Source organism: Simochromis diagramma, unplaced genomic scaffold (assembly GCF_900408965.1).
Source record: "Simochromis diagramma unplaced genomic scaffold, fSimDia1.1 OVJJ01000402.1, whole genome shotgun sequence".
Lineage (NCBI taxonomy): Eukaryota > Metazoa > Chordata > Actinopteri > Cichliformes > Cichlidae > Simochromis > Simochromis diagramma.
Genome location: NW_024386972.1, coordinates 185,340 through 209,160, shown reverse-complemented (window position 1 = coordinate 209,160; position 23,821 = coordinate 185,340). Strand labels below are relative to the sequence as shown.

The 23,821-nt window shown below is 41.2% G+C and overlaps 1 protein-coding gene across 1 annotated transcript in view; it reads left to right on the top strand.

Annotated features, from left to right (window-relative positions):
* Positions 1–3,330: 3,330 nt before the first annotated feature.
* The window catches only part of ngfrb (nerve growth factor receptor b), a 36,832-nt gene continuing 16,341 nt past the window's right edge, over positions 3,331–23,821 (top strand). Inside the window, exons 1-3 of the mRNA XM_040039071.1 lie at positions 3,331–3,686; positions 7,387–7,528; positions 13,712–14,068. Coding sequence (XP_039895005.1) covers positions 3,633–3,686; positions 7,387–7,528; positions 13,712–14,068 — 553 coding nt within the window. The 5' untranslated portion in view covers positions 3,331–3,632. The remainder of the gene's footprint in view (positions 3,687–7,386; positions 7,529–13,711; positions 14,069–23,821) is intronic.

The following is a 23,821-nucleotide window of genomic DNA, read 5'->3' as shown; positions in this document are numbered from 1 at the left end:
GAAACTAAAGCAAAGAAAGGAGGAGGTAAGGAGGGAACTGTGAACTAACTGAACACGTGTAAAACTAAGCTGAGAAGTAAAGAAATCAATGAAAAACTGCATAGAAAACAAACACGGACCCACAATGTAAGTGAACCTTTCAGAACAAAACAGGCGGTATAAAGAATAATCAAAAATGTAACAGCAACACAATTAAAATGATCATAAATGAACTCAGCACAGCTTCTATTTTTTCATCTTTTTTCCACGTTGATTGTCTTTGAAATCATCAAGCATTTTACAACATCTTTTTTTAACATGTCTTTCAATATTTTTGTTCCTTTTCTGTTTAATAATTTATATCACTCATAAATCCCCTTATTAAATGTGGTACCGGTGGGCTAAGCCCCCTTTAAATAGCCAACAGAAGGGTTTAATCTCCTATTAAAGTGGGTGGTTGAGGCATTCTTCCTCTGAGTGCAGCTGATATAAGTGGACTTCATGTTAGCACAAAGAAACTATTTCTGTGTTTGATTTTTTTGGGTGGAACAAGTTCTGATTGTCTTCACAAACTACAGAGAGCATGCTGTAAATTTGATCTAGCTACTTTGGCCTTCATCGTGGATTTTCTTTCTTTCTCTTTGTGTGTTTCACTGTTTCTCTCTCCCTCTTTTCTCCCTGTCTTTGCATTCATGCATTATTTATCTCTCAGAGCAAACCAGCTTCCTCCCCCCCCCCCCCCCCCCCCAGCCCCTCATGTCCCCACTGCCCTCCTGTTCTATATAAATCACAGTCACTTTCAATTGATATGTAAGATGAAACCATCACTCCCATTTCTTAAACATATTCAAAACTAGGAGTTTAAGTTTCTCAGGTGTACTTTCTGGTTTGCCTTTTATGTTCATCATGGCATAGATTCAACAAGGTGCTGGAAATATTCCTCCGAGATTTTTGTCCATACTAACATGTCAGCATCACACAGTTGCTGCAGATTTGTCAGCTGTGACTCTCATTCCGGTACATCCCAGAGGTGCTCTATTGGACTGAGATCTGGTGACCTGCTGGAAGGAGCCATTAGATGATCCGTACACTGTGGTCATTAAGTGATGGACATGATCAGCAACAATATTTAGGTCGGCTGTGCTGATCAAACAACAGGGGTCCAAAGAGTGCCAAGAAAAAATCCCCAGACACTTAAATCACCACGAGCAGCCTGAACTGTTCGGGACAGGATGGATCCATGCCTACCGACTGAATGCTGACGCAGCTGATAGGAGAGACACCCAGTGTGGTCTTCTGCTGTTGTAGTCCATCTACTTCAATGTGTTGTGCATTCAGAGATGCTCGTCTGCATACCTTGGTTGTAACGAGTAGTTGTTTGAGTTGTTTTTGCCGTTTTATGACCTCAATGCAGTCTGGCCGTTATTCTCTGACTTCTGGCATCAAAAAGGCATTTTCACCTGGAGTACCGTTGCTTGCTGGATATTTTTTCTTTTTCAGACCACCCTCTGTAAACCTTAGAGATCGTGTTGTGGGAAAATCTCAGTAAATCAACAGAAATATTCAGGCCGCTCTGACTGGCACCAACAACCAAAGTCACTTAAATCCCCTTTCTTCCTCATTCTGGTGCTCAGCTTTAACTTTAGCAGGTCGTGTCTGACCATGTCTTCGTGCTTAGATGCTTTGGGCTGCTGCCATGTGATTGGCGGATTAGACTTTTATATTTTCATAATAACTTTTAACATGGATATTAAAGTCAGTACAAGAACAGATCTGCACGCATTGCATCATCATTACATAATATTTTCCAACTGTGAAGTCAAAGAGTTCATGTTGATGAATATGGCCTTTACCGTGATCAATACCTACACTGGGAGATTAGTGAGACCAGTACTTCAACTTTTATTATTTATTAATGAGCTGTTTGCATTAAAAAATTTTTAAAAAAGAGTTTCGCCAAAAGGAGTGTGAGAGCTAAACTACTTACTCTTAAATGAATAATCTCAATTATGCTCCCTAATGAGCTTTATTACAATTCTGGGAACCATACTGGATGAGTCACAAGTATACTTCAATGCCTTTTAACTTGTCAAATGTTGAGTCAAGTGAACCCAATTAAAAAAGAAAGCTACAATATAATTTATTTTGCTTCAGGGGATTTGAAGTAAGTGAGGATATTGCACAAACATCTACTTACAGAACTCATAAACATCTCTGCCATTACTGAAGCCTGTTCTGCTGCTACAGCGCTTTAAACAAGTATTGTCACGATTTGAATCCATCATTTTTTTTTTGCCTCAGGTGTCTCCAGCAGTACATCACCTCTTATGCATAAAGGCAGCAGTGTTTCTGAGAAGAGCAATCCTCTCATTCCACTTCTCTCCAGATGATAAATAATTTAATATGAGTTTTAAATAGGTCACATAAAAAAAAAAGAAGTGATTTTCATGTGATGTGATAGAGTCAGACTCACTGTGCATCGTGCGCCACATTCAGCCCACGTTGATCATAATTGGGCTTGACCCGTAATGTGCCATTGTAACTCTTTTGGCATAAATTGTAAGAAATAAATGTGTTACATTGCAGAAACGGTTCTGGTAGCTCATTGCCTAGACTGTCCTGTAATTAGAAAACAGAAAGTTCTTGTTAGTTTGCAGACAATGCCTCATTTAAAAAATACACTGTGCACTGACTGTAAACAAAAATAAAATAAATAAATAAACAAAACAAAACAAAAAAACAACAGAAATTTCTACAGTAGTGAAAAAAGGTTTCTGTTAATTGCTGATGTATTACTCTGTTGTAATATATATATATATCTCGGCAGCTGTAAAACACTAGTTAAAAAGTCCAGAAACTTATGCCCACCGTCTCTTGATCCAAGGCTGTGCACTGGGCCGGATTGGACTTTTTGCTGGGCTCATTTGCGCCCCCCGCCCGTTCGACACCTCTGGGACAGACGACTCTCATTAAAGTTAACTTTTTATTTGTATGTTTGTTGGTTGGTTGTTTTTGGTTGTGCATCATCAGCGTGGATGTTGCTGCAGACATCCGTGAGTGTACATCCGTGTGACTGAAGGGACTTCTGTTTTCAGTCTGACGGATGTCTTCCTTTCAGAAGTTTTTCAAAGGAGGCTCATTTAGACGGGAGGCAGTCTGGTTATTTAAACACTTGGTTTGTTCGACTCAACAGCAACTACCACGTAATTTAACCATTTAAAAAAGAGAAAGAAAGAGCTATTTCGTGTGTGTGTGTGTGTGTGTGTGTGTGTGTGTGTGTGTGTGTGTGTGAGTGCGCGCGCGCACATTGTGGGCGTGGAGAGGGAGACGGGCCCTTCCCTTAAGCCGCTGAGCGCTTCTGCCAGATGAAACGCTGTAGGAGGAAAGAAGCGCACGCAGGCGTGAATCCGATGGGTCAATCTCAGCGAGTGGATCACATCTGCAACTAGGGCTCACGGACTTAGTGACTTCCCGCTGCGGGTTTCACACCTGACACAGCTCACTTACTCGGACAGTTTCTTATTTATTTCCTCCTACTCTAACAGCAGAATCCAAAAGATTTGCAAAGACACACAATAATGACAACCGAGTTCAGTGCAGACTAAAGACTGCATCACTCTGCCCTGCATCCGACGGCTGACCTCCCTGGAAAGATGCAAACAAGACACAGAATGTATTGCGTGTTCGTAGCAGTGTTGCTTGGAGCGGTGAGTACTCTCTGACATAATCATCGTGGGTGTTAAATATTTGCCGTCAACTTCACCTGGTTACATTTTTCCCTGTCACATCGTGCGCAAAAAGCATGCCAGTTGCGCATCAACATGGTCCCATTAGAAGGTGGTTAAAAGCTGGTGCGAGTGTGTGGGGGAAGTTTTCTCTCTTTCACGTGTTTTATTTTCTTTTTATTAATATATTTCTTCCCGTCCAGCCTGTCACGCCCTTCACCTTTTGAGAGAAAACTTTCCTGAAAATCTTTACTTTTCTCTCTGTGATTTAAAGTCCCAGTCATGTTAGATGATACTGGTATTTGTGGTGCCCACCTTCGCGTCTCTGCACCTGTCCCACCCGCAGCCCTGGCTTGACATTGTGAAGCAAGAATGGATGTATGCAGGAGCCATTCAGGTTGATACTCTATAGCCTCAGTTGTGGATCTGTAGTTCCACCCTTCTCAGTTACATGTGGCTCCACAGACAGGAGGACAATAACAATGTAACAGTGGGCTCTGTGGAGGAGATCACCAGTAAAGCCCGGGTTTGGTTTAACTTTGGTGAATTCCTCGATTTACTGAGTTTGTGAGGCAAACTTGTGATAATGGGCATACAGGAAGTTAAACATTAAGCATGATTTGTAGGGCGATTTCTAGGCGATGCATAGATTCTCACCACTGCGAAGGCCTGGAAGATGAAGCTACACAGAGGCAAAAACAAGCAGATGCAGGAGATGGAAGTAAACATAGAGGGAGGGAGACAGGGGGAAAGCATGAACATGTGGGAGAGGGAAGGAAAATCCACCACCTTATGAGGATTCATGAAAACTATGCCAAACTGTCCGTTACATGGACACGGTCAACCTGTGCCGTGAGCTCGTCAATGTCTTGGTTTTTGGAGCCGGCTGCATCACTGATACGTGACAGCTGCTCCCACTGATGGGTATACATCCTCTGCTGGCTCAGCACATGTAATATTGATAGAGTCTGAACCACCCTCCTACCCACTCCCAGCCCCCTCACTTTTCCTCTCCTCCTTTCCCCCTTACATGCTCACTTGGCTCGCTTCTTGTCTGTTTCTCTCCCTTTGCCTCTCGCTCCATGAAGTGATGATTCAGCTTTGTTTGCGAAGGCACGGGGTTGTCGTGTAACTGGCACCCAGTGGGCCAACAGCAGTTTAGGGTCCACGTCTGGATTAAAATTAAGCCCAGTTTATTGGAAGGCTGGTTTAGTGGAACTCTAATGGCTTAACAAGCGCTGACAGCAGAGGTCCAGAGGTTAAGTGCCTCCAACTTAAAATTGACTGTTGCATTAGTAAGATTGGTTGGAGCATTGAAAGTGGTGTGTCCAGATGCTTCTGTGCATTCATTTGTGTGTGTGTGTGTGTGTGTGTGTGCGTGCGCGCGCGTGTTCTTCTTACTTCTTGATTTTGCTTCAGGGAAATTGGCTGACAAAAGTTGAAGCATGCAGCCCACAAATTTCCATCTAAAAAGCAGGAAACGTGCAAGTCGAGCTGCAACTTGCTCAGTGCTCTGCATCCTTTTTCTTTTTTCTATTGCTCAAGCCGTATGCTGAAAATCGCATTGCCCTCTAATTCTTCTGTTTGCACAGCCCAGCAGACATTACTGATGCACTTTAACCTCGGTTATTCATCTTTGAGGCGTCTTGGTGCTGCACACCCTCACCTGGAGCTAGAATAGGGTAAAATAAAACTACAACAACAAAAAAAGACGCAGTTGTCAAAATGCTGGAACTTGGAGTCATTTCAAAGGTGTCAGTTTGACTTTTGGAACAGGTTTGTTCACATGTAAGGTTTGTAAATGTGTTTGCACGAATGTGAATGTTTGGTTGGGTGTGTGTGGAGTACACGAAGCGGGCAGCTCAGGGGAAGCAGCTACTGTAGCGTGATGAGCGTGTGCAGATGGGAAAGGTGAGCGTGAGGTAGAGCGTGAGCTGCGGTGAGGAAGAGAGCAAGGGCTTTGAAGTTGTGAGGAAGCTACAAAGTGAAACATTTTGGAGGCTTAAATCACCGCATGGAGAAAGTGTTGCAGGTCACACAGAGAGAATTTGGTGTTACAACAGTCAGAGGAGAATTAGGAGCTTCACTCGATGAACATAAACTGTCTTTGTTTCCCAGAGTTTGTGCACTTTCATGAAAATAATAGATGAATCAAACTAACCAGGCATTTTTTTAATGGAACATTTCAAATAAAAAGTTCCTGCATGAGGCTGAAAACATTCTTGAACATTTAGAGGATGAAAAATTAAATACCAAAGACTTGAAGTTCGATGAACCGTGACACCGTTGAGAGCAACAGCGAGTATGTGTTTGTGTAGGTCCAAAGGAAAGCGTACATGCTCACACCCATCCACACACTCATGGACATTATCTGCCAGCTGACTCAGTGGAGGTGCTCGAGGGGACATTTGATGTTTCTTGGAGCTCCTTTCTCTCGTCAGTAACATTCCACACACACCTGAACCCTGACGCCTGTCAGGCGATTGTACCTCCTTCGCAAAAATGCCCCCATCAACATACCCACATCCGTCCTCTCTAAGTATATTTGCTGTATCTGACTTACATTTAGTAATAAAAACAAAAAAGTGCCTTAAAAATTGTTTTAATGTGGTCTAACAAGGCTGAGACACAATTTTCTTTACACCCTTCATCTATGAATAATGGGATAACTCATTAGACATACACTGGCTTACAGCAGACAGTCCTGATTTCATATATATCAGCTTAAAAATCATCATGTATATGCGGAAAAGGAAAACATAAAGCTTTGTTAGTATGTAACTTTGTCTTGTTTGCTTTAGAGATTAAGGTGTGCAGAAGAAAGCAAAGATTTAGCTATTAGATATAATGTCAAAGGCCATGCACACTCATAGGTCTTAAGAGTTGTAGTAAGATGTAGAGACACGTCCCGGCTCAAGCCTGAGTGTCATGCATTTATTTATGCCTCAGCAGCTTTGATAACGCACTCAACAGGTTATTGTCGGAAGAATGTAGATAAGACCAGCTTTATCTTTGTGAGGATGAGTTATTTTGTGTGCTCGCACTTTATAAATGCCTTCGCTTCTTAAACTTCCATGTGACCGTTTAAAAAAAAACAAAGCAGGACCTCATTGTGACCTCGAGTTACAGATCCCGTGTGTCAAAAAATGTAAGCAGTTTAACCAGAGAATTATTTGTTTCTACAATTTATTTTTATTTGAAGCCAGACAAGGAAAAGAAAACGTAGTATTGCACAAAAGCAGAGAAAACAGAAAAAGGGACTGTGGAAAGTGGACGGTTTTGTGAGGCTTTGCCATTAATCATCTCACAACTGTTCTGATTTTTCTTCCCACTTTCCTTCGGGGTCCTCACTGGCCCCGTGACTAAACTAGTTTAGTCCTTCCAAAATAAACCTAAGCAGATGCCAGACAGTAAGAAAGATTTCCGTTTTCTAGAGCGTTGTTTATTTTTCCTTTCTTTCTAATGCTCTTTCTTGTGAAATACTGGGGCTTCTTTCCAGCATGATGGCCTTTTCAGCCAGCGGTGTGAGACTGAGTTTATATGAAGTGCGCTTGTTGCACAATATGAAACACTGCTTCGCTTGAGACAAAACATTAAACTTTATCTGTAAAATTATTTTTGTGTGTGTTTTACTGACAATCTTCAATTTGCTGCTGTTAATGGAGTTGCTGTCATTCTGCAGGTTGGGACCCTGGCCAATAAGGGAGCATGTCCATCAAACCAGTATACACACAGTGGCGAATGCTGCAAGCAGTGTCAGCCCGGCGAGGGTGTCGTCCAACCCTGTGGGGCCCAACAGACCGTCTGTGAGCCGTGCCTCGATAGTGAGTATCACACAAACAGCTGTCTAAATGTCACGAGAACACGGACACTCGTAGATTCAGGGGTTTCTGATGCAAATACACAGAAAAAACCCCCGGACGCATGCACTCAAACATTAATGAATGAGCTAGCTGTGCTGGTTACATGCCTCAGAGCAGAGCTCCACGAGCACGCCGTGTAGTCTTTGGTTCTGATCATCAGTGTTTCATCTGACAGAAGAAGATGATAAACTGATGCCCTGAAATTCACCCTCTGTCTTCTTCCTACTTGTTCGAGCTTTCCGCTGTGTCCCTGGAGAAAACACATGCTTCCAACAGCAGTTTATGGAGGATTGTAAATCAAATGCAAATTTCCTTCAAAGTTTGATTTAAAATCCAAAATCCTTCCGCCAAACTGTAAGACAGTGAATAATTTTGGGCTCAACAACAGCCTTCTGTAGTTTTTGCAAAGCTAGATTTTGTTATTAGGATATCAGCAGCTATGGTGAGTTAATCTTTGTTGTTTCATAGTAGTATAGCATGTGTCATATTTTAGTTTTAGCAGGTTTTTAAAGCTTATTTATTTTTTCCTGTTTTAAAATGTAAATGTAATTCTATTTTTTTGTGTTTTATGATAGCAAAAGCTCTCCAGCATTGTTGTTTTTTACATTAAATTTATGTTTAAATCAGTTCATCCTTAAACATAATAAATATGATTCTACAGGACATATACATGACAGTCTCTACTACTATGTTTACCCATAGACTGTATACAAAAGATGGACGGAGCTATGACTCTGCCCACTGGTTTGTGGACTTGGCTTGAGTATTTGTGTCGTTGACATCTCAGCTTTTTGAAACCAGTAGGCACATATGAAGGTTGATTATTTTGTCTATTTTAAACTAAATGGGACCATAAGTTACTAAATGAACATCATGCTACATTCCCATTGACTTTAAACTAAGGATTGAGACCATAAACTCATTAGCAAAGTGTTTACAGATGTCGTAAGCAGTAAGGAGTTGGGTTGAGTACTGCTATGATTTGTCTTGTTTTTACAGCCTAGTAAGCCCCCCTGCTGGTCAATACAAAAAAATCCAGGTTTAAATCTGGCTAACATTTCCACATCACACTCTTGATTTGTTTATTTGTCCATTTTTTTATGAGAAAAAATGGACCCGCCACATAATCAGGCCATCATCAGAGCTATTAAGACACAGTGTTTCTGAAGCATGATGTTTTTTATTGAAGTCACAGGACTTCATGGGTCATTACGATTCATGCTCTGAGTTCTTGAATTTCAGGGCTGTCCAGCTAGCCTTTGATTTGACAATAGCATCCCTTGAATCATGTAAGTGCACCTAAAAACAGCTCCCAGCTAGATTACCCAGCAAAACAGCTCTCAACATTAGTGTGGATGAAATTAGATTATCACTCTTATGAAACCACAGTGTTGTATGCCAGAAAGTAACAGACTTCTTAATGTTTTTACATTTAATTTAAAGCATTAAACTTTTTTGGATGTTTGGAAGTAAACTGGATGCCAGACATAATTGTTCTCCAGTATTCTGCCCTCCTCACGGCCTTTACCATGTAGGGAGAGAGGCTTTGTTGGGCTGAAAGGCTTTCTGAGGACAGTGATGTTGAGAGGATTCAAGAGCGGGAACAGCTCCAAATTCTGTCAGAGAAAAAAAAACTCTGTTGGAAGATGTGTAGTGCATTAGACAAGCTGTTATGTCACAGTAGATTTGGTAAGCATGAATGGTGACTGCAGAGCTCAAAAAGGTATTTAAAGTCTTCTCAGTGTGGTACAGCTCCACATTTTGGCACAGGGAAAATTCAACAGCATGAAATGTTTTGGGAAATTTAGAATCTGAGGTCATCTCGGAGCTACAGAGGACACATTTGGTCTACAGCCAGTTTTTCTTGCATGAATTCCCTAACCATCCTGCAACCAGGCCAGGAAGTAGCTGCAAACCTCCCTGAGCCAGCGGAGGATGGTAACCCACGAGCCAAGGAAACCCACACTCACAAAATGATTCAGACTTCAGGTCATGAGAGAAGTCGTGAGAACGTGGATGTAGATTATTTATTTATTTAGGATTGCGGGTCTTCTTTGAAAGGTGTATGTGTTTTTCAGTGTTTAGAAGAGTTAGTTGACAACTTAATGATATGTTGCTTTTGTGCATAAAAGTGTTTAGTTCTAGACTTCTTGTCATAAACTGTCTTCTGTTCTATTTCTATTTTTTCTTTTAAAAAAAGCTTCTGTTGTCTGCTTAAAATTATAGTTATTTGAAATGTCCCAAAGGATAATAATTATCAGTCTTATAGCGCTGGTTCAGCTCAGGCGTGAACAAACAGATGGTGACAAGATCTGCTCGAGCTCATAAACAGAGAAATGCCAAGCAGATATCTGTTCATGAGATAACATTATAATGATGTTGTAAAAACACACGCATAGATATGAAGCTGAAGTTTCTGTATTCAGCCCATTTACAGCGCGCTTATCAAATCAATGCTTTAACAAGCCAGCCTGAACAGTGTCTTGTAATATGCATAAAAGCTTGGCTGGTGGCTTATTTCTTTTTCTTTCACTTGCTTCAGAACCACAAATTTAGTTGCAAAGGCTACAAAACAAAATAAAAAGACTGTCTCTTGTTAGTTTGTTTGATTAATTACTTCGTGAGATTAACATGAATCAGTGTTAGTGTCTTTTCCAAAGGCCGGACACATTTTAGACAAGTTTCTTTTTGTAAAAATATGTCATTTATCATCGCTGTGATGTTTCCCCATGATGGCATCCAAGTCATATCACAGCGCAGGCCGTGCTGTATTATTAGACTGGGGGAAGTTTTTGTGCATTCACATGCTCCTTGGATGGTCCCATGTTTCAGTTTTGGTTTTGTTCATGTGCTTTTGAGTCACGGTGTAGGAACAACCTTGACACTAAGAAGGAGATGTGTGACATTTTACTTATCAGAACATGTGAACCACACGCTGGAAGCTGTTTCCAGTTTACTGTTAATAATTAATGTTTTTTTTATTCAGGCTTACTACAAAAGAATTACAGTTATAATCAAAAGAAAGCATGCCCTCGTTGAACTCTAAGGGTTTACATATTGGGACATAATAAAAACATGTGTCTTAAAATAAGGTAAGTATAACGTTAGGTGAATGACAAAAGGTGGCATATTACACAACATGTTTACTTTTGTTTGATTAAAACTTAGCCGAAATGCAAACGCACCATGGGGAAAAGTAATAATAATAATAATAATAAAGACCTTAAGGCAACAGTTGTTGTGATTTGGTTCCAAATAAGTAAAATTGAATTTAAATTTAAATTGAATTTAATTGAATTGGTATGATGTCCTGTGTGCCGCTCAACTCTTACATGAGGAACCATAATATGTTACAGTTTTGCTTTCTCTGAGAGTCTCAAAACAAAAGCATCGCATTTCCTTCCACCCACCATATGTCCTTCCATGTGCTGGTTCAGGCATATTGCCTACTTTTAATAGAATCAGATTGCACACCAATCTGTTTATAGGACACAGACTTCCTAGACTTCATTTAGTGCAGATAGTTAACAGGATCCTGGCAGAAGTGCTAAAAAAGATAGCTAGCCAAAGCCCTTGAGGAGTTTGGCTGAATGAGCAGATAAGTGGAGATGAAACAGAACAAGTACAGCTGTACGTGGAAGTGGAATAGAAACAAGGCAAACTTCTCAGTAAATGGTTCACACACACTCACGTACAAACATGTCCAGGAAAATTCCCACACACTCACACAGACTAACACACATTCGGAGCCGTAGAGGATAAAGTCAGGAGTCCTTTTATGGGTGTTGAAAACAAAGCGAAGGATTCAGTTTTTAGACAAGTAGTGAAAGTTATGATACGCCGAACCACGAAGAGGCCGTCAGTACTCCCCCTCCCTCCAGCACCATAACCAACCCCCACTCCCCCAGCTCTTCTCTCCATGCTACAGCCTAGTGTTATTAATGTATTGACTTGCATTATTGATGCATGGCATTATGATAATGGCTCTGAGAGCACTCATGGGGAAGGGGGAGTGAGGGTAGTCCAAGAGTGGGGAGGGTGTAGTGGGACATAATAGGGGCAAGGGGGGAGTGTGATGGTGGCGGTAGGGTTTCAGTACACGACTGCAACAGGCCCACATAAAGAGGGGGGACAATAGTCCACCTCTGAAGACAGAATTAAACAAAAATCTGAAGGACCCACATTTGACACCATCAATTTAAGGCACAACTGCACACACAGATTCATCGGGTTCTCAAATGACACGACCTTCTTTTCTTCTCTCCATCCGTCCGTGTCTGTCTGTCTCTCCCTATCTCTGCTGTAATCTCTGCATCATCAGAGCATTCGCCGAGGTTGGTGGGCCAGTGACGCAGACCAAAAAAACTCGATACGCTATCAGACACTGAACAGCAGAGGGTCATGGCAGACTGCATACCAAAAGCCTTCTGTCTCCTACAAGAGACTAGTTTATTTCAGTTTGCTTTAAAGATGGGAAAACAAGAAAAAAATCTACAGTAAACTGCACACATTTCACCACCTTGCTCACAAAGCAGGTAGTTGAGGACATAATCCTCAGAGTTAAAGCACTTGTTTTCTTTTGCTTTATCTTAAAATATGTCTTTATCGAAGCAGTTCACTTCCATCTTATTTACCATTATCATAGATACTCATTGCTGCTGTTAGTCTACAGATTAGCAACCTGATCTTTATATTTGCTTTATGCAGTTTATAAAAAAAAATGGTACAATGCTTTTCCACAGTTTCTACAAAAAGTATTTATTTTGTTGAACTTGTTTGATATTTTTGCGTTAGCCAAGGACAAACTGCAACTCTGCAAGAGTCAGAAACTGGAAATTAAAAAAAAAAACCAACAACACATTTTTGGCAGAATTTATGAAGTTAGATTCTGCCAAGATAAATTCACCAGTCTCTAATACACACATACACACACGAGCTGCTCTTACAAATGGGTCTGTTGCATAATTTAGTGGGTTTCCCAGTTCTCTATCTAGCCGAAATACAATTCCATAAAACATGCAATATTGATTGTGTCCTTTGCATCTATATCTGTCCTGGAAGTTTTGCACATATACTGCACTACATATTATTTACAAAACATTTCAAGTAACTGTGATAATTTTCTAGAAACATCCTTTTATGAAATACTGTTAAAGTCCTTTCTTGTTCCTAGTGACCTCTTTGCATTTATATGCCCACCAGGAAAAATAACCTTATAGCTTAATTCCCATGTCCCAACTTGATTTTTGGAAGACTGAATCCTACGGTGGCCCCAAGAGGTCAAACGTACTGAAATCTAAGAAAAAGGAAAAAAAAAAAAAGCCGCTAAAACACACAACAAAAACAACAACAAATAAACAGAAGCTGACACAAGACAACAAAAGTGATTCGGGGGAGACGTTAACGTGACAGAACAGCAGTGGAAGTGACAAAAACCAAAATGTGCGAAGGATTTCACTAAGATGTGCTTGTTGTGAAGGAGAAAACATTTTTCTACGTCTGGGTTGTTTTATTCAACTTGTTTTTTTTTCTGCATCCACTGTGTTTTGTGTGCTTTGTAATCACTCTCCCCAAGATGACAATCTCACTCATTAAAATTAATAAAAAAAATTAAATATATTTAGAAAGCTAAATGAAATATTATATTTTAAATATTAAATATAAAAATAAAGACTTGAAACCTGCTCACTAAAAACAAATCACAGTACCAGTTATTTGAATAATGCTGAATATTAATTCATTCAAACTAAAGTGTGTAGCTAATGTTGACAGCTTAATAAGGGCGCAATAACATCACTGGAGCGGTTGCAGATGCTGGAAAATAAGATGTATACACACTCTTGACTTATTTGGCTAAGTGGTATCACTAACAATGGGTAAATACAATAAAATTAATCACAACAGCAGTTGCCTCAATAAATTTTAGGTAATGACCTAAAGTCATAGGTACCTAATGGCTTTAGGTACTGGTTAATGAGCCTGACTGCCATTCAGCTATTTGCAGAGGCCAACTGAATGGGCTGTGGAAATGTTCAAAAAGAGTGTGTAGTTTCTTATAGCAAAGGCTTTGTCAGAATGTTATCTGTATTTATCTTTCTGTTAAATGAACAGCTTTCATGTCAGTTTTCTTCTCTCTTTCTTCAGGTGAAACCTTCTCAGAAAGCATAAGCCACACAGAGGAATGTCAGCCCTGCACGCAGTGCTCAGGTCTATTGCGCATGCATACTCCCTGCACTGACTCCGCCGACGCCATTTGCACGTGCAACTATGGTTTCTACCTGGATGAAACCTCGCAGAATTGTCTACCCTGCACTAAGTGTCCTGAAGGTCAGGGAATGCTGTACAGCTGTGAAGATGACCGTGACACAAAGTGTGAGAATTGCACTGGGGACACCTACTCGGACCAGGAAAGCTTTTGGGAGCCTTGTATTCCTTGCAGTACCTGTGATGAGGTGGAGGAGTTAGAGTCGTGCACCCCTTTCGGCGATACGGTTTGCCAAGGTAGGACAAGTAGCTCATCTTGTCAACATGAAGTCTAATGGGTCAAATGGCACATGTATATACAGTTAAAAAAAGTTTCATGATGTATTTTAAAGCAAACAATATAAACCAAACAAGCTTCTTGGCATAACGCCCTGATTGTGTACTCGGACTAGTTCTTTATTTAAGTGTTACTTTCTCAACAAGCTGTAAGTGTGGAATTCACGTTCCATGTAAAGTCAGACACCCGAGCACCATACTCTCATTATGTTTAGACACCATACTCTCATTATGTTTAGACAATATAAGTCTAAACCCAGTACCTCTTAGCTTTTCCATTCATCAAATATCTATTCAGCAATCAAATAGTGTAAACTCAACACATTAGGCTGAGCATCAGAATGGGGAAGAAAGTGACTTTGTGGTTGTTGGTCTGAGTATTTCAGAAACTGGGGGTCTATTGGGATTTTCCTACACAATTATAAATATCTGGAGTTTACAGAAAATGGTCTGAGAAAATATCCAGCGAACATCAGTTATCTGGGTAAAATGTCTTGTTGATATCAAAGGTCAGAGAATGGAGAATGGTTGGAGCTGATAGAAATCAACAGTAATTCAAACAGCCACTTGAAAAAAACCAAGGTATACAGAAGAGCATCTCTGGACCCACAACGTGTAAAATTCGAAGCAGATGTGGTACAGCAGCAGAAGACTGCCCCGGATGTAACTGTTGTCAGTGAAGAACAGGAAACTGAGGCTACGATTCACACAGACTCACCAAAGCTAGACAAGAGAAGACTGGAACAACTTTGGCTGTTCTGATGAGTCTCGATCTCTGCTGTAACATTTAGATGTTAGGGTCAGAATTTTGGGGTAAACCACATGAAAGCATGGAACCGCGATGCCTTATGTAAAAGGTTCAGGCTGCTCATGGTGGTCTGAGAGATTTTTCCTTGGCACACTTTGGGCCCCTTAGCACCAACTGAGCATCGTTTAACCAACACAGTCTACCTGAGCAAGTGTTACTGATGGCTGCTTCCAGGAGGATAAAACATCATGTCGCAGAAGTTGCATCACATCAAACTGTGGTCACCAGATCTCAATCTAATAGAATACCATTGGGATTTGTTGGAAAAAAGAGATTCATGTCATGGATGTGCAGCAATTTTGTGATGCTATCATGTCAATATGGACCAAACTCTCAGAAGAGTGTTTACAGCACTTTGCTGATTTTGTATTCTTGTGATGTGATACGACCATTCATATAGTTATTTGTCAGCTATCTAATAAATGGCTTTGTGAGGTGACCTGATCTAAATACCAACCAAGTTTCAGCTTCTGTGCCGAGTAAGGATGAGTGATGAAGTGTGTCGCTTAGGGTCACAACGATCTGAATGAAACTACGTGAGCACAAATTCGCTGTCCGACACTGAATGAAATGTACAACACACTTGACATCCACTCTGTCAGCCTCATAATCAGATCATCTAAGTTCGACACTATACACATTGTTGGCCCATCGACCTAAATGCCACACTGAAGCTTGTCTCATTGTCTTCAGCGACTCATCCCAAGAGAGAAACAAAGACCACACTCTATGTTGAGGGTTTAGAAGAAGGTCATTTCTCTAAACAGGGCTCTGAATTTCTTTTATACCATTGCACCCTGTGGGTATCACACTCCAAATCAGGAATTCTGTATGACTGGAGTCACTGCTCATTCCAATGATCTGATGCCTCAAAGATTAAATCAACGCTTTTGTGAGGTGACAATAAAAGGAGTCTGTTGATCAGCCAAGCAGTCTGTTGGGAAAGTGGTTTGAAGGATGTTGTTATCACAGTGGTGAACACAGAGCCAGTCTGAGGCTAAAGGGACCCTTTTGTACGTCCTCCCATGGCACTCTTTGGCCTAGGAGGGCTTTTGGTTTAGCCCATGGGGCCATATAAAAGAAGAGCCAATAATGAGTGAGAAACTAATGTCGAATGTGCTTGGTATAATTATAACAGGACATAATTTTTCCTGTTTATTCAAAGAAGGCACAGTTTCTCTTGAGTGTTCCTGTGTCCCACTGCAGTATTTGGGTGATTTTAGCATTAATCAGAAATTGTTGCTGCACTAATTTGTTTAGGCTGGACCAACACTGAGTTAGACAACTAATTTTAGATTTGGATTACTAGTTCTGTAAATTAAGGAGACATAAAGAGTATATCAGTAGAATACCCATTCTTAAATTCAACCCCAATCCCAAAGAAGCTGGAATGATATTTTAATGTAAATATAACAAGAATGCAATGATGCCAAAACTCATAAATTACTCAGAAAACATATGTTTGAAATGAGCAAATGTACCATTCAACACTCTGAGGTTGAAGTTGTTATATATGCTAAACCTAAATCTAATCCTGCTTTTGGGAGAGCTGCACCAACCATTGCTAGCAAATAGTGCCTTGCAATATCAAACTAAAACAAATACCTGAATCCCAAATATCCACTGAAACTATCTAAAATATAACACTAAATGTGATTCAGAATATTTTTGCTTTTGAATTCTTATCTATTTTTTTGGTGTAGGACTTATATACATCAAACTGCCAAGAAATCCAAATAACTCCACTGTTATAATGAAAACTGGTATGTAGTTTAAAGTCTGCACTTTCAACAAAAGTTGAAACTCGGGCTGTGTCTAGCTGCTAGGTCATCTTAAACCGGTCATGTGATATGTTGGTGTGTCTGTTCACTCCAGGGGGTAAAGAAGAAATAAGGCTGTTGTGTGGGGCGATCGTGGCTCAAGAGTTGGGAGTTTGCCTTGTAATCGGAAGGTTGCCGGTTTGAGCCCCGTCTTGGACAGTCTCGGTCAGTCTTGTGTCCTTGGGCAAGACACTTCACCTGTTGCCTACTGGTGGTGGTCAGAGGGTGGCAACCTCTGTCAGTGCGCCCCAGTGGCTGTGGCTACAATGTAGCTTGCCATCACCAGTGTGTGAATGGGTGGATGATTGAATGTGTAAAGCGCTTTGGGGTCCTTAGGGCCTAGTAAAGCACTATACAAATACAGGCCATTTAATGACAGCAACACGTCTCAAAAAAGTTGGGAAAGGGACAACAGAAGGCTGGAAAAGTAAGTAGTTCTGAAAAGCTGGAGGAACATTTTGCTACTAATTGGGTTAATTAGCAACAGGTCAGTGATATGACTGGGTATAAAAAGAGCAGAGGGGAGAAGCTCTCAGGAGTAAACATGCAGAATAGGACAGACTGATTTTCCTAGAGTATTTAGCAAAGAATTTCAATATTTAATCATCTACAGTGCATAATATCATAAAATGATTAGGAAAATCTGGAGAAATCTCTGTGCGCAAGGGACAATATTGAATGTTGATTAATGTTAAGCCCTAGGCGAGCACTGTGTTGAAAACAGGAAGGACTCTATCATGAAAATCAATGCATTTGCTCAAAAACACTGCCAGAAATGATCGTCTGTGACCACAGTTCACCATGTCAACCATAAATGCAGGTTAAAGCTCTTTCATGCAAAGAAGAAACCATTTGTGAACATCAGCCAGAAATGCTGCCATCTTCTTTTTCTCGACCAAAGCTCATTTGAAATAGACTGAAGTAAAGTGGAAAACTGTTCTGTGACCAGATGAATAAAAAGTTTAGTTTAACTAAAAAGCCTCTGACGGTATCGCTGATGGTATGAAGGTGCATTAGTCTCTATGGAACTGGCAGCTTTTGCTTTGGAAAGGTACAATTGATGCAGATAGATATACACCAGATTTAAAGCAATATATGCTCCCATACAGACAACGCTTTTTTCAGGGAAGACCTTGCATATTTCAGCAAATCAGTGGTAAATTCCATTAATTCCTAAAGTATGGCTAAGCAGTAGAAGAATTACCAAACATACAATAGAAACTCAAAACCATGATGATATGGATGCAGGTGTGTGGATATGAAATAAACCAATAAATAAGAAGCATTTAGTTTGGACTTTTTTTTTTTTTAATTTCAAATAACCTACCCGATACTGTGAGGAGTCATGAAACTAGAATGTGTGAAAACAGAAGCAACACAGAAGACTAATCAGTCATTTTGTGTCTGCCAGGCTTTAAAAGAACCAGAGAAAATAAAGAGAGAGAAGTTTATTTAATAAGCAAAAGCAGACACGACATATATCGCTGTTCTCTACCAAGTACTGCGCTGCTATTATCTCCCACTGAGGATGACGCTTTAAGGCAGCTTGAATCAGCTTGTGGTCTGAAAGCAAAGGGTGGTGTTTGGAGAGATGATTCATCCGAGATCAAGATATAAGAAGCCAGAGCCCCAATACGAAAAACATCCTTTAGATAACGAACAAAGCATACATCATGATGAATGTGATTCCGGCAGAATGACTTACAGCTCACTGTGTATGGGCTTTATTGTCATATGTTGTTCCTCACTCTAACCCAATCATGCGCCTTTTATTTCGAACGTAATCTTTTTACCAAAGCAGAAGCGTTATCAGCGCATACAAATCTGTAGCAATGCCAGACGTCCACATCCATTAATGCTGCGGAGTTGTGCGACACAGGCCTGAAGGGCAAAGTCAGGGAGGTGGAGGGAATGAGTGGAACACACAGACCACTAAAGACAAGTCGTAACTGGAGACGGTGGAGACGTAATTTAAATCAAGGTAGAAGGACCAGAACATCAGCTTGACTATACTGGGAGTTATTTTCCTTTAAAGATAAAACTGGATCTTCTGCTTTACTCTTTGGATTATATTTTCCTTCTCTTGTGTTTAATATAGCAGGATAAATACTCAGCTGACATGTGGGGTGAAATCCAATTTCCTCCAGGTCTAGCTCCAAGGGGATTAATGCTATGTTTTGTGTCTTAGGGGGAATAACTCACTCTCTTCTTCTATCTCTGATGGCTAAACATGGTAATAGTGACCAGACTTGTGTGAGGGTAGACCCACAGAGTTGGAGATTTAAAGGCAAGATCCTTATCTAAAGAAGTGTGATACGACTTCCACTCTTTTGCAGGCCAGCGAGCGATGTCAAAGGTTAAAGGGCATGAGAGCCTTGTATGTGGAGAGGGGTGGGGGTTGTGGAGTGATCAGGCAGTATAAGTTCCCCCCTGGGGGATGTGGAGGGAACAACATGATATAATTCCTCACAATCCTTTCAGGGGTCACAACAACATTGGGGCAAGTAAAGTTAATTAAAACCGATGTTGATAACAATCCTGACAAGGTGACATCTACTGATGTGCATTATTGCTGTAGGAATGCCAAATGCTGGCCTTCTAATCCCCAATTTCATATTAATATAATGAGAAAGTGATGTTAGTACAAGGTATATTTGCGTCTCTCATTTTACTCATAGCCTCTACAGCATTTTTCAGTTTAGTTACTCAAAGAAAGTGTGCAGTCGATGCGTGCATCATTCATCCAGTTAAGAAAACCACAGAAAGCTGATTCTGCCTGATTTAGATTTATCGTACCTTACAACATAACCAAAACCCCCCTTTTAACCCTACGCTGTTATTTTCCATGTAACCTGATGTGCACCTGAAATGTAACCGCACGTCTGGTCCAGGCAGCATGCTGATTGAATGGCGTGGAAGGTTACAGTGTAGGTTACGATGTACAGTGGCTTGCAAAGGTATTCGGCCCCCTTGAACTTTTCCACATTTTGTCACATTACAGCCACAAACATGAATCAATTTTATTGGAATTCAACGTGAAAGACCAACACAAAGTGGTGTACACATGAGAAGTGGAACAAAAATCATACATGATTCCAAACATTTTTTACAAATAAATAACTGCAAAGTGGGGTGTGCGTAATTATTCAGCCCCCTGAGTCAATACTTTGTAGAACCACCTTTTGCTGCAATTACAGCTGCCAGTCTTTTAGGTATGTCTCTACCAGCTTTGCACATCGAGAGACTGAAATCCTTGCCCATTCTTCTTTGTAAAACAGCTCCAGCTCAGTCAGGTTAGATGGACAGCGTTTGTGAACAGCAGTTTTCAGATCTTGCCACAGATTCTCGATTGGATTTAGATCTGGGCTTTGACTGGGCCATTCTAACACATGGATGTGTTTTGTTTTAAACCGTTCCATTGTTGCCCTGGCTTTATGTTTTGGGTCGTTGTCCTGCTGGAAGGTAAACCTCCGCCCCAGTCTCAAGTCTTTTGCAGACTCCAAGAGGTTTTCTTCCAGGATTGCCCTGTATTTGGCTCCATCCATCGTCCCATCAACTCTGACCAGCTTCCCTGTCCCTGCTGAAGAGAAGCACCCCCAGAGCATGATGCTGCCACCACCATATTTGACAGTGGGGATGGTGTGTTCAGAGTGATGTGCAGTGTTAGTTTTCCGCCACACATAACGTTTTGCATTTTGGCCAAAAAGTTCCATTTTGGTCTCATCTGACCAGAGCACCTTCTACCACATGTTTGCTGTGTCCCCCACATGGCTTGTGGCAAACTGCAAACGGGACTTCTTATGGTTTTCTGTTAACAATGGCTTTCTTCTTGCCACTCTTCCATAAAGGCCAACTTTGTGCAGTGCACGACTAATAGTTGTCCTATGGACAGATTCCCCCACCTGAGCTGTAGATCTCTGGAGCTCGTCCAGAGTCACCATGGGCCTCTTGGCTGCATTTCTGATCAGCGCTCTCCTTGTTCGGCCTGTGAGTTTAGGTGGACGGCCTTGTCTTGGTAGGTTTACAGTTGTGCCATACTCCTTCCATTTCTGAATGATCGCTTGAGCAGTGCTCCGTGGGACGTTCAAGGCTTGGGAAATCTTCTTGTAGCCTAAGCCTGCTTTAAATTTCTCAATAACTTTATACCCTGACCTGTCTGGTGTGTTCTTTGGACTTCATGGTGTTGTTGCTCCTAATATTCTCTTAGACAACCTCTGAGGCTGTCACAGGGCAGTTGTGGAGCTGTTTTACAAAGAAGAATGGGCAAGGATTTCAGTCTCTAGATGTGCAAAGCTGGTAGAGACATAGCCTAAAAGACTGGCAGCTGTAATTGCAGCAAAAGGTGGTTCTACAAAGTATTGACTCAGGGGGCTGAATAATTACGCACACCCCACTTTTCAGTTATTTATTTATAAAAAATGTTTGGAATCATGTATGATTTTCATTCCACTTCTCACATGTACACCACTTTGTATTTGTCTTTCATGTGGAATTCCAATAAAATTGATTCATGTTTGTGGCTGTAATGTGACAAAATGTGGAAAAGTTCAAGGGGGCCGAATACTTTTGCAAGCCACTGTATATTTCAGTCTAAATCAAACTTAAGGCTTCCTCTGCAGTTCAGATGTGGTCTTTCCCTTTTCACACAAATGCTTCCCTTGACCCCATGCTCAGTCCAGCGTTCCTCCCTATCCAGGATATGTACTCATCACTTAAAGACTGTGCACTGGCCTGCAGGTTTAAATAGACTGTGGAGTCCAGGCCTAATGAGGAAGCTCTTTTGTGTCGTGGCAGCTGCTTAGCCAGAGGTTGTTTGGTTTCCTTGATGTATAATTCACAGCAATCCTCCTGCCACTTAACCGCATACAGTATATTACTGTGTTTGTGCTGGGGGACCCGATCCTTGGTGTAGCATGTGTTTTCAGAAAATTGGTCTCTTTACGACACATAAGGACTCGCTAAAGGTTTTCACTTAAGAATCCGTGGTCCTGTCCTTAGGCAGTGGTAACCATACATACATACATTTGTTGCCTAAATCCCTCCATGGGACCGAGGATAAAATCTCTTTCTGAAGCGTCAGAGTCCTGAACTTTGTACAGCCAACATCCCTTTATTGTAGCACTTAATACACTAATCCGAGCAGCTTATCTTCGTCACGGCAAGTTAGTGCTCTATAAGGAGACAGGGCTTGTATGGTTGGCTTCGGTTACCTGAGATGCAGTGGTTTGCTTTGCTGAGCACTGGTTTGGTTTAGGAATGGAGATGCAGGGCTGGTTCTTGTGAGGCCCATCAAGCTCAGAGAAAGATGATTTCAGAATGCATTATGAGTAGGATAATGCAGCCACGTTAACACAACTTTGCAAGGCCTCTTTCGACCTTGGTTAAAGCTGTATGATTGAGCAATGATTGAGCAGGATAAAGTACTCACTGCCTGTTCTTATCATCTTGAGGTTTTGGCTAAAAGCCCTCAATGTGGTGGGAGACAGAGGTTTTGCTCCATGACCCTGTTCTTCCTTGAGATCGTACTCAGGGCTGACGGGACATGCTGTATCTATCAACCAGAGCCTCGAATTCTTGCTCTGTGGCAGCGAGGGCAAAAAGTTTTGGCTGGCAGGACATATGTAGTTGTATTATTCATGCACATACATGCACAAAAAGAAACTTCAGGGTTACTTTAATGTGAATTATACAACACACACACACACGCACGCACACATGCACACGCACACGCACACGCACACACACACAACCACACACAGATCTGGCAATAATCCAACAGGCACATCAATCACCCTTCTCAAGGTCAATGCCCTATCTAGAGCTGCGTCTTTTTTTCTTTTTTTTGGCGTGTTACCCATGCTCCACCTGTTAATCGAGGTTCTTCAGTAATAACTCGTTAGCTTTGCTGTAATCTTTGTGGCAAACGAACAGAAAAGATCCCCTACCACACACGTAACACTGATTCCCCTGCCTCCCCTCTCACATTGGCAGAGGAGTCTGTGAACTGTCAGTCAGAACATTACTCATGTGAGCTAGTAGATGGAAATGTGGAGGTTTGTTTGCTTTTTTTAAAACCCTCTTTTAAACAGGAGATATTTTTACGAAGACACCAGAATTAACTAATACGTTTTAGACACGTATACATATGACAATGGTTTCAGTAGAGAGACACAAAAAAAGGGGGGAGGAGGGGAGAGTGATTGGTCCAAGTTCATTCGGTTATTGATAGGTTAGCAGGAGGGGAGGGGAGCAGTTTCCTTCCGGAGTTTGGTTGACCTTAACAATCGACAGGCTGCCCTCCAGAAATCAGAAAGCACAATCTACTAACAAGGACCATGCAGAGCTCTCAGGGCCACGGCAGTTCAATTCGAAGGACGAAGGAAAAGAAGCAAAAGAAGGGACGTTTCTGAATCTGCAGAGGGGGTTCTTAAATTTGAATGAATTCTCATGCGGTGCCACGACCTATAACGGTCAAAAGCACAGTCTATAACGTTAATTTAGAATTTAATATCAACATTTTTGCAGCAATATTTTATCTTTTGTATTTCTCAATACAAATGAAAAGTCTTTTGAGCTTATAATTGATCAAGCTATGATCTTTTCTGGGGTCTTTTGTTATAACTGTTTATTTTCTTATCTTGGTTCCACACAGTGGCTGTAGCATCAGCGCTGACACACTAACATCCCGTGTATTTTTGCTTTTCAATAACGAAAATCCTCCAGACTTTTAAAATATCAAGTCTGGAGGAACACGTGCACCACTTCAACGTGTAACGATATTGAAACAGGCCCTTGTTTCGTTATGATTTGCTAAGCTATGATTGGATGGGATGGCACTCCTGTGTGGGAGAAGTTTAGTGTTTGGTTGGCCCCATAAGGATAAAGAGCAGGCTATGAATTGGGGAAACCACGGAGGACAAAATGCCATCAACATTCCCGATTTCCTGCGTCCAAGGCATCACCACATCAGTGGCTGTGAAGAATCCCCAGCCCCAGTGACTAAACAATTCACTGTCTTTGTATTGCACAGTCACTCATTGTGTTGCCAAAGCTTGGTCCCCTTCACATCCACAGGCCTGTATCTCT